The sequence below is a fragment of the Rattus norvegicus genome, chromosome 1, assembly GCF_036323735.1.
Source record: "Rattus norvegicus strain BN/NHsdMcwi chromosome 1, GRCr8, whole genome shotgun sequence".
Classification (NCBI taxonomy): Eukaryota; Metazoa; Chordata; class Mammalia; order Rodentia; family Muridae; genus Rattus; species Rattus norvegicus.
Window position 1 is genome coordinate 180035797 of NC_086019.1, and position 12098 is coordinate 180047894.

At 37.6% G+C, this 12098-nt stretch overlaps 1 protein-coding gene across 6 annotated transcripts in view; it reads right to left on the minus strand.

Moving 5' to 3' along the window:
- The window catches only part of Pik3c2a (phosphatidylinositol-4-phosphate 3-kinase, catalytic subunit type 2 alpha), a 105539-nt gene that overhangs the window by 23549 nt on the left and 69892 nt on the right, over positions 1–12098 (minus strand). For all 6 annotated transcript variants that reach the window (NM_001108500.1, XM_063267507.1, XM_063267503.1 and 3 more), the window contains 7 exons: positions 11343–11388; positions 11053–11263; positions 8155–8277; positions 7126–7293; positions 5130–5241; positions 4304–4449; positions 408–596 (listed from right to left, as the gene is read on the minus strand). In NM_001108500.1, the coding sequence (NP_001101970.1) occupies positions 408–596; positions 4304–4449; positions 5130–5241; positions 7126–7293; positions 8155–8277; positions 11053–11263; positions 11343–11388 (995 nt within the window). The remainder of the gene's footprint in view (positions 1–407; positions 597–4303; positions 4450–5129; positions 5242–7125; positions 7294–8154; positions 8278–11052; positions 11264–11342; positions 11389–12098) is intronic.

Sequence of the window (12098 nt, forward strand, 5' to 3'; positions counted from 1 at the left end):
ATACAGATTCCTTAACTTGAGCTTCATAAAACTAATTTTGCACCATCATAAAATACTAATTATTAATAATTATAAATTTAGATCTTTATGAGTTCAAGGCCAGACTGGTCTATAAAGTGAATTCCAAGACAGCCACAGCTACACAGAGGAAACCCTGTCTTGAAAAATATATTTATAAATTTTATATTAATAAAATTATTCAAAATTAGCCATCTAATTATTTCTTTAGGTTAAGTTTTAAATGTCACAAAAATGGTTTCTTGACCATTTCAATGAAAAAGATTATGCTTACATAAATTACATGTATACAGTTACATCATCTTATGCTGTTTTCATGTTAAAAGGGAAGCATAACACATTGATGGAAAATTTGACAATAAAACATCAAATAAATGTATTTGACTTACTTTGCATCAAGGAGCTCCAATGCAGCTAATGGACACAATGGCGGCCACTGGTGGAGCAAAGAGTAAGTTTTGGCAAGATTAGCCCACTTCCAGTTTGGAGCACTTGCTAGTATCTTCGGAAGACAATTTGGATGTTTTAGGCAATAATAGCGTTTTTCCCACAAAAAGGCCTTATCTTCTTTAGAAAGTCTGCATATATAATAGAATTAAATTATTTCTCAGTAAAATCATGATATAATTATCTTAATAATTAAAAATTCAAAGAAATGTATTCATTTGTGACAGTCACCTCTTGATAGTACTAATATCAAACAGATATTATATTCAATATACAGCTAACATCACTAACCTATCTTCATTTGGTGATGAAAATCATTCTGATTTGACAGAAGTACCAGATCTGTTTAAATAAAGGGAAATTCCAACAAGATGCCAAGCACTACAAAGCAAGAGTTAAATAAGCAGAGCTTACCCTACAAGAAGCAAAGATTCCATGCACACAAGTACAATCAAGTGCAATGGGGAAAATAAAAAGCTACAGTGAATTTTTTAGGGAAGCATACAGTTGAATTGACAGTCGAAATGGGGAGAAAATATTTTGGAGACAAATTCTGAGTTAAGTTCAATGGCATGTTCATGAAATATTTCACTGTCGTTCCTCATTCTTTTTATAATAATAATAATAATAATAATAATATTATTATTATTATTATTATTATTATTATTATCTTTCATTTAAACCCTTGTGTCGAGGGCTGACTTTCAATAGATTGCAGCGAGGGAGCTGCTCTGCTACGTACGAAACACCGACCCAGAAGCAGGTCGTCTAAGAATGGTTTAGCTCCAGGTTCCACACGAACAACTTGCATTAAGCATGCCGGGTGAGAGGGCGGCTCCCTTTCCGGGCTGCACCCCCGTTTCCTGGGACGAATGGCTCTCTGCACCAGACCCTGGTCCAGACTCCAGGCGGGGGACCCGCCCCACACCAGGGGCGACGAGGCGGGGACCCTTCTCATTCTTTTTGAGACAGGATCTTACACAGCCCTGGCTGGCGTCAAAGCTGCCATGCAGTTTAAGATGGCTTCCAACTCCTGTTCCTCTTATTGCCTGTGTTGGGATTACAGGTGTGCATAGCATGTCTGGCTCACCCATTCATCTTTGTGCATATAGTACACAAGTAAAATGTACTCATATTCAGTATGAAAAAGCCCACAGATATGATTTCCTTTAGTGATGAACAGTATGTGGAAGTATGAGCCAAATAAACCCTTTCCTCCCCAACTTGCTTTGGTTGAGGGTTTGACAGCAATAGTAACCTTGACTAAGACAGGAGTCTTCCTAATTCTCCTATAGATAAGCATCTGCTCTTGTGCGGCCAGGGAGCGTGGGGACTGGGAAAGCAAGTCCGGAACGAGAGTGGGGTCAAGCACGTCCAAACCCTAGAAGTCTTGTCCTGAGATCTGAAGGAGTAGGATCTCTCTCCTACTGCCTTGGCCTGCATGTCCTGGTCCATGCAGCCATGTGCTCCCCACCTTTGCCTCACCAGAGGAGGTCACAAGGCTGGCAGCCAGGTTAAACTTCCTTTCCTCGTATAAGGTTATGTCCAGCAGCCCCTGGAATTCCTCCTCATGCAGAGGAGGCATACCTAGCCATGACCGATGATGTACCCTCATCTTGATAGCCTCTATTCACCCCTCAAAAGTTCAAAAGTGTTTATCCCCCACCTCCCAAATAAGCTGAATTAGTTCTGCAAAGCTGTTCCCAGGTCTATGTTCTCTGTCCACGAACTCACTGTTGACCAAGATCCTGCCTGTACCACCCAGTCCAGCTCAGTGCACAAAGGGCCTGGCTACCCCGAGGGAGAAGTGGACTAAGACAGCATGCATTGCTTCCAGAGATGGTCTATTCACACAGAAGTATCCACATGCGTGTTTTAGATTTTATTTTCTCTGTATTGATGGTATCACTATCCTAATCTGCTCCTTGGTTTCTCCATTTACTGTATCACATTTTAGTATATACGACTATAAATATTCACTGTTGTTACCTGGGTAATTGAATTTCCATCAGTGGACATCAACCATCAGTTGGCAACGCAAATAAATATTACAAAGAACATTTGTGTTTCAATATATATGAGGATTTCCTTTACTTTATCATAGGGAGCAGCCCTGATGGGTTGCGGTATATACATATTATAACATTTACAGATTTTGTCAAATTGCTCTCCAAAAGGGATGTGGCCTTTAAATATGCTTCTAATAAAACAATTCTCTTTCTTTGTGTGTATGTATGTTTTCTTTTCTTTTCTTTTTTTTTTTTTTTAAGATTTATTATATATAGGTACACTGTAGTTGTCTTCAGACACACCAGAAGAGGGCATCAAATCCCATTACAGATGGTTGTGAGCCACCATGTGGTTGCTGGGATTTGACTCAGGACCTCTGAAGAGCAGTCAGTGCTCTTAACCACTGAGCAATCTCTCCAGTCCAGTATGTATGTTTTCAACATAGCTTCATAAGGTGATTATAAATTTTTGCCACTTGGATACTACATTGTATTAATTATATCTCATTTTTAAGGGCTTGTCTTGTTCATCCCCTTTCCGTTACTACTTAGCTATTTATCTTTTTTTTTTTTTTTTTTTTTGGTTCTTTTTTTTTGGAGCTGGGGACCGAACCCAGGGCCTTGCGCTTCCTAGGCAAGCGCTCTACCACTGAGCTAAATCCCCAACCCTATTTATCTTATTAACATAAAAAGGTCCTTTTAAAATTTTATTGGTTTTGTGTTTGTGTGTGTGTGTGTGTGTGTATACAATGCATGCTTGGGCATGCATGTCACAGAGCATGTGTAGCAGTCAGATGACAACATTTGGAATCTATGCTTTCCTTTCACCTTTATGTGGGCTATAGGATTTAACTCAGGTGGCCAGGCATGACTGGCAAACACTTTATCTGCAGCACCACCTTGTCAGTCCATGAATAGATTCTTTATAGGTTAAGCGAATTAATCAACTGATACCTATTAGAGATATCTCAGCCGGTTTGCCTTTGATAATACAAGAAGGACCGGAAGATGGCTTAGTTGGGAAAGTGTTTGCTATGTAAGTATAAGTATTTGAATTCAATTCCCAGCACTGATATGTTCTACTTTGCTTTGTTTTAAAGTATCTGGGTGATAGAGCTGGAGACAAGTAGATCCTTAGGGCCTGATGGTCACCCAGTCTATTTAACTTGCTGGCAAGCTCCAGATTCAGTCAGAGACCCTGTCTCAAAAATAAGATGGAGAGTGATTGATTAAGGAAGATATTTAATGTTGACTTCTATATTCTATATGCACATATATGTATACACACATGTATACAGTAAAAATGGGTCTGGGTAAATGGTTTAGTGTAAAAAGTACCTACGGTGCAAACATGAGCACCTGAGATCAGCTCTCTAGCATTAACATATAAATTTGGTGTGGCAGTGTGCATCTGCAACTCAGCATTGGGAATGAAGAGATAGGGAGGATCCCTAAAGTCCTGTGGCCCGCAGGCCAGCCTAGCCAAGAGATGAGCCTAGGTTCAATAAAAGTCTGTCTCAAAAAAAAAGTGTTAAAGAGATAGAGAAGAGACCCCATGTAGACCTCTCTCCACATGGGCACACACAGACAAATGCACTACAGAAACAATTTTAAAGTCTAAACAACTAAAAAGACTAAAAGATTTATACATTTTCCTGATTTGTATATAGCCAGTCTTTCATTGGCACTGTTGGGATCATTCTGCACTCCCAGTCCCAAATGGCCTGTTTCACATTCAGACAACTTCTAAGTCATGGGCTATAATTTCTAACTTTAACCTTAGTATTACATCACAGAAGAGTCCCAAGAAAGTAATAAACAAAGCATACCCAAATGATGAATCTCTGTGAACAATATCCAGAAGTTTTCCCTTTATTTCATTCTCCAGTGCTTCCAGCTTGTATTGCTGTATAATGTTTCTATCAATTTGAGGAGATGTATAAATAATGTCAAATGCAGGAGAAGGAAAATCAACCTGAAAAATTCACAGAAATGAGTGAAAAAAAAGTGTATGTGTGTATTTGGTTGTTTGTTTGTTTACCCAGACAGAATTTCTTTGCATAGCCCTGGCTGTACTGGAACTCACTCTGTAGACCAGGCTGACCTTAAACTCAAAGATCTTAAACTCAGGACTCTGCCTCCTGAGTCCTGCTATTAAAGGCATGCTCCACCACTGCCTGGAAAAAAAAAATCACTCAAATTATAATCCAAATTTTCCATATTGATATCTTTTTCTTTCAGGAAACCGATTTTTCATAACAATCTAGAAAAAATTTTTTTCTTCTTTTTTTCGGAGCTGGGGACCGAACCCAGGGCCTTGTGCTTAGGCAAGCGCTCTACCACTGAGCTAAATCCCCAACCCCTACAAAAATTTATATTGAGTATAAAGCTAGTACTTCTTCCTGTTGACAGTGATTACCAACAATAGTTCATCATTCTCAAAAGCATGTTTATATTTTTGGGGATAGAAACAGCATGTTTTACTCTCTCAGAAACTGGAAATGGTTTTATTAACACTTAAATTGAAGACAGATTCTGAGATTAAAACAAGATTAATTAGGCTCTTTAATAACAATCCACATTATGGAATCCACAAACACTTTTTACAAGGACACTCACATTTAAAGCCCTCCATGTATCAAGAACCACCATTACCTGTAGCACAATTCTTTCCATGACATAGCTTTTTTGGGGGATTGCTCCAGGAATAGAATTTGTATGTGATGAAGTCCAAAGGTAGAGAAGTTTAGTTCCACATGTTAAAAACCTTAATGAACATTAAAAAAAATACTGTAATTTTCATTTTAAAAATCCCAAACCCACAAAACATTGTGATAATCAACTTAGAGTGTTAGTAAAAACAGCATGGTTTTTAAGAATACATTGGAAGGAGTCAGCAACTACACTGTAATGAGAGGTTAGATAAAATATTAGTGTGGGGTGGGAACAGAAAAAGGGAGAATAAAAATGCATCTAGGAAAGAATGGCATTGAGAAGAGAGCGTAGAAGGGATAAGGACAACCACTGTTGTCTAACCGCTGTGTAGACAGGAAGGTGCAAAACAAAACAAAACAAAACAAAACAAAACAAAACACAACTCTTTCCAAGTTTTCTCCAGAGACCAGGACCTTCAAGGTCATGGTCTGGATTACAGAACTGTATCCTGTTTTTTACCATTAGAATAAAAAGCCAGGAGAATCAGTAACTGCTTTGCCATTGATGCACAACTTACTTGAGGTAAATTATATTTAAGCACTCCTCAGTACATATTTTTCTTTTTTTTTCTTTCTTTCTTTCTTTTTTTTTTTTTTGGTTCTTTTTTTTCCGGAGCTGGGGACCAAACCCAGGGCCTTGCGCTTCCTAGGCAAGAGCTCTACCACTGAGCTAAATCCCCAACCACATATTTTTCTATAAAAGGCTAGACAATAAATATTTAAGAGTCTACATGTTTGTAATTTTAGTATTCAGGAGGTTGGGGCAGAACCTTAAGTTTGGGATAGCCTGGGTTACATAGTGATTTCCTGCCTAAACACAATAAAAATTGAAAATTAGGGGCTAGAGAGTTAGCTCAGTGGTTAGGAGCACTTGTTACTCTGGAAGTTTTAATTCCAGAGGTTTAATTCCCAGCACCCACACAGTGGCTCACAATTGCCTGTAACTCTAGTTCTAGGGAATCCAATGCTTTCTTCTGATCCATGTGGTTACTATGCATGTACGTACGTACATGGTACACAGACATCCTGGCAGGCAAAAATGTTCACATACATAAAATATAAATGAATATACATTTTAAAAGACTGGACATGATAGCACATATTTAAAATCTCAGTTATAGCAGTCTCTGTTGCAAAGTCTTCATTTGGCTGTAGTAACACAAAGTAGCTAAGAATGATATATGAATGAGTATGTTGTATGATATATTATAACAAAATATATTTATAAAAATAGGAAGTGGGGTTGGTAAGATGTTTTAGCATACAGAGGCTCTTGTTCTTACAACTGACAACTTGTAATCAATTCCAAACCCACAGTGTGGAAGAAGAGAACTGAGTCCCGCAAACTGTTCTCTAATCACCCCCCAATACATAAAATAATTGAATTTTTTTTAAATGACTTAGAAATAAAGTGGACGAATGGCAATCATGATTGTACTTGGAATGCCACATGCAACTCTCAGATCAAGGGCTCACAAGACTAAGGACTGGTTAGTGAGTTAGAACTGTTTAATCCTGTACCATCTCTGAAAATGGAGAAAGGTAGGAAATATGCAAAATAGATTTCTTTTAATATCAAGAGAACTGATAGAGCTATTGCACTGTGTCATTTACAAATGACAATCACTGGCTATCGCTTTTCTCCTGGATCAGTGAGTGACAAGCAATCCTTTGAATATTCACCAGATAGATTACACTGAAACTCTAACAGAGAGACTATTTTGTCTAGGTCAAAGCTCACGTCTGTCACTGCTTCCACTCTGGCCTCCAGCCTGTTTTTTTTTTTTTTTTGGTTCTTTTTTTCAGAGCTGGGGACCGAACCCAGGGCCTTGCGCTTCCTAGGTAAGCGCTCTACCACTGAGCTAAATCCCCAGCCCCCAGCCTGTTTTTGATGTACAGAGTATCAGAGAACTCTGTCACAATTCAGTAATACTCACCGTTTAAAGTCAAATAGAGTTAAAGAGACTTTGCCCAGAGCTTCTGGCCCCTTTCTCTGTTTATTAGAATCAGGGGAACTTCCACTGCTCTGATTTAAAACTCCAAACAAAGTGAGATGAAGAACTGACTCTAAAGGCAACTGCGATATCTGGATAGGGAAAATGATTCTGTGGAGCAGAAAAAAAAAATTTGTTGGTGTTTAGAAAATAATAGATGAAAAATAAGGCTTAGAAATCATTTAATGAAGACCAATAACTTTAGGTGTTTTATTTCACTTATAAAACAATCTTTAGTTCTGAGTAACTTTTAGCTAAGTATCAAGTATGGCTAACTTGTAGTATTACATCTTAAATTTCACTATTAGTATAAAACTTAAAAAATGTAAACAATTCTTTTGGTAAAAATGTCTAAGCACTTAAAGATAGGCAGTTCGATTACAGTCGAAAGTAAAATTAGACCTTAGTTCTGCAACTAGCTATTTACTTAAATAATCGCAGTTCCCTTAGTTAAAAAGAAAAGTATTTAAAAGAATTAACATTAAGAATATTATCACGAACATAGATTTAAGATTCAGCTTGGTTGTTAAGATCTGGATTCCTGTATAATGTTATATAAATTTTTACCTTTGACATGTCAAAAGTCTACAAAGAAGTAACACTACACTATTGCAATTTTATAGAATTTAGATAAATATAAAGATTTAAATATAAATCTAATATAGAGATTTAAAGTACTTCAACATTTTTTTTCTTTTCTTTCTTTTTTTTTTTTTTCTTTTTGTTCGGAGCTGGGGAACGAACCCAGGGCCTTGCACTTGCTAGGCAAGCACTCTACCGCTGAGCCAAATCCCCAACCCCGTACCTTCAACATTTTTAATGTTAATTACAATTTGTCTTAGTATATTTTGTGTAGAAGATATCAAGATATTAATAAGAATTTACTGAATTTCAAAGGCAAACATAATGTATACATTGGAAAAATTATAGAATAGGGTAAGTGAAATTATAAAAGTAAAAAACTCCACTTACAGTTCATCCCATTTGATAAGATAGAAGAAATTCTTGTATGTGCCAACCTTCTTTGACTGAATAGGCTTAAAAAGATCCTTCCCATTGTGAGACAGGGAACATATCAAGTAGTATTTTTCGTAACTGAGAAAAGAAAGCTTAACTTGATTTCTAGGTTGGTAATAATTATCTAACTAACACAAGTACATTAGCAGATTTCCCAAGTGACAAAATGGTCACCTTTTGGTTTTTTTTTTGAAATCCATGTAAAATTTAACCTTTGCAAATTCTACAGAAAGAGAAGAGGTGTAACAAAAGAAGTAAAGAGGGAAGCCTATACCCTAAGTGTCAGTCTGAGGCGGGGGGGTGCTGGGATATAATGATTCTCATAGAATATAAGCTGTCTTGGGTATTGTGCTAAGAGCACAGGTAAATAATAAGAGACTATTTTATCCATTTCTAGTTAAAACCCGGGAGGTACCAACAGTATCTTCTATTGGTGTTGCTTCCATTACACTCCTGTTTTCTGTTGAGGTTTGCTTAGTTTCTTTTGGTCTCTTCTTGGTAGTGGTGGAGATGCTGATGCTACTTTCCTTTGCTATACCACTGAAATAGTCGACTAAGCATTATTTAACAATACACAGGCCCAACAATTCAGCCAACCCCTCACAGGGTACTGCTACATTCTTTCACTAAACAGCAATGACTTAGTTCCAAACTGCTGTTCATACAAACACAATAAGACAATCTTCTAAGAACCTTGGACTCAATAAAACTATATTCTGTTTCTATTCTAACTTACTTCTAGGTTTACGTGCTAATTATTCTATTCATAGCCACAAATTCTTCTGGTGTGAATCAGTAGAGTGGTGGTTGTTCTTGGAATCTTCTATCCTTCCATTTCCACCTCCCAAGTATTAGGACCAAAGGAATGCATGTCATACCAACTTAACTTAAAGTTATACAGGGCAGTGACAGTACATGCCTTTAATCCCACCTTTGGGAGGCAGAGGCATGTGGATCTCTGTGAGAGTAGGCTAGACTGCTCTACAGAATTCGTGGACAGTCAGGGCTACACAGAGAAACCCTGTGTCAAAAGAAAAAAGTCTTTTCATTACATTTATTTAGACTGTATTTGAGTCCATGAAAGTGTGTGTATGGAGGTGAAAGGACAGCTTGTAGGAGTTGTTTCTCTCCTACTACATGCATGGGTCCTTCTGTTACTGAACTCCAGTGAACAAAAGAAAGCACAAACTAAAAAAAAAAATCAACACGATTTGTTTGCCATGTTTTTAGCTGGGACCTTGGAACACAGCTGTAACCCTATTATTTAGAAGGCCTCAGAAAAAGGATCACTCAATCTCTGAAGATGAGACCAACTGAGCAATACAGTGAGAAATCATTTCAATAGCAAGACAGACAAAAAGAAACAGGCAATAAAAGGCATTATTCTCTTGTTTGTTACTGGATTTCCAATACTGAAAACTCTGTTTATAGATGGGGCTCAGCAAACACTTCATGACTTAACAAAACCAGTTTTAGCCAGGAATGGTGGTGCACACTTTTTTTTTTTTATAAAAAGATTTATTTATTTTATGAATATGAGTACACTATATCCGTTTTCAGACACACTAGAAAAAGGGCATCGGATCCCATTACAGATGGTTGTGAGCCACCATGTGGTTGCTGGGAATTGAACTCAAGACCTCTGGAAGAGCAGTCGGTGCTCTTAACCTCTGAGCCATCTCTCCAGCCCCGGTGATGTACACCTTTAATCCAGTACTTAGGAGGCAGAGGCAGGTGGAGCTTTGTTGAGATTAAGGTTCCATAGCAAATTCCAGAATTGCCAGGACTACACAGAGTCCCTGTTTGAAAACAACAACAAAAAACACTCCATCATTTCAATCAATTCAATTTAATTGAAGCTCAATTCAAGTAGAATTTTGTTTGTTAACTCTTCACTAGACTTTATCTTACTGAATGTTTTTTTTTTTAAAAGATTCATTTATTTATTATATATAAGTACACTGTAGCTGTCTTTAGACGCACCAGAAAAGGGCATCGGATCTCTTTACAGATGGTTGTGAGCCACCATGTGGTTGCTGGAAATTGAACTCAGGACCTCTGGAAGAGCAGTCTCTGATGACTCTAACTGCTGAGCCATCTCTCCAGCCCCTTACTGAATGTTTTAGGCCATCATGAACATATTTCAATAAAATATTAATTTTACACTTTTCAGTTTATATTAGTTATTTCAAAGTAAATTAAAATTGGCACCAAAATGCCAAGTCTTAAAGATTTTAACAAAAGAAATCAAGCAAAAACCTTATAAAAACTTCAGTATGAAGAAATATACTTTTGCAGAATTCAAGTATCAGCAGTTAGTAGACTGTGAACTACTAAAGAGATATAGGGCCTGGATTCTAGTTTGATTACATTTTGTTTCAAATTATGTTGACTGTAAAAGAAAGGCAGAAAGGCTCAGCAACTTTAAGGTAATTCTTTTAAATAACATTTTTGTTTGTCAGTTTCACTATATATTTTCCTTTGTTGTTGTTGTTTTGTTTTTTGAGACAGGGTTTCTCTGTGTAGCCCTGGCTGTCCTGGAACTAGTTTTGCAGACCAGACTGAGTTTGAACAGAGATCTGCCTGCCTCTGCCTCTGCCTCCTGAGGGCTGAGATTAAAGGTGTGCACTATCACACCCGGCTCTCATGCTCTTTTTTTTCATGTCATAAAAATGATGTTTTTCACTACAATTATTTTAAACAGCCCTGTAATTTTGCTAAAACCAGACAGGTACAAGGGTACCTGTGATCTTTGAATTGCTTGTTTAAACTAAAAAGATAAAAGTAGTTACTAACACTAAGTTAGTGTAACTTCTGGGTAAAGCTGTGAATGTCCTTTAAGCAGCTACTTACTTGGATACCCAGTTACTGGAAATTCCGTGTGCGGCATAGACGGTGAACTGGAGCTGCTCTGTTGCAGTCCATGCTTCCTTGATGTTCCTGCTACCTTGGGGACAGACTGTAGAACTCTTACAAGAATTTGTATGAAGCCTGAGAAGATCATAAATTGCTGCCGTTAAGTGATCCATGCTTACTTGAACAGGATTTTCAAGATTCAGTGAGCCTACATTGAAACAGAGTCTTAATTCTCTGAAAAAGCAAAAGTCATTGCCAAAATGTAAAAAAAAAATCTAAAGACATACCCCTAGTTGAGTTCTTGCTAGTATCTCCTCCAGATAATGAAGTCACCTGTATATACATGTATCAATTAGTCAGAAATCGACCACAATTTAATATAAAATGCTTATTTTTTCTTCCATTTTTGAGAGAGACTTGTGTAGCCCAGGCTGGTCTCAAACTTGCTAAACTGATCCTCATCCAAAATGATGGGATAACAGGAGTGTATCACCACCCTCCTTTGCTTTTGTTTTAAATAACCTTTACTTTTGATACATTTCTTTAAATGTCAATGAAACCCTTCTCAGAAGAAATCTGCCAAACATGCCTCAAAAGTTAATAAAATAGCAAACAAAGAAATGGAGGGCTATGGAAACGCCTCAGTTGATACAACAACTGCCAAGAAAGCATGCGGAAGAATTCCCTGCACCCACGTAAAAGAGGTACGGTCTCAAAAGGAGAGGAGAGCAGCTAACATCTGTTGTACACCTCCAGCCTCCACATGGACATTTGCCCACCACAACACATAACCATATACCTACATGAAAAACTGCATCCATACACGCACGCGCACGCACGCGCACACATGTGCACACACACACAAATGCAGAATGACCAAAGAAAAAAGTGAAAAATATAAACCTATGTTTTGTTTTGTTTTGTTTTTTTAAAACGGGGTCTTACTACCATGTAGCCCAGATTAGCTTTGAACTCAGAGATCTGGGAAGCTAAGGAAGGAGAAATACATCAAGTTCAAGGCCAGCCTGGGCCAGAGTGAGACC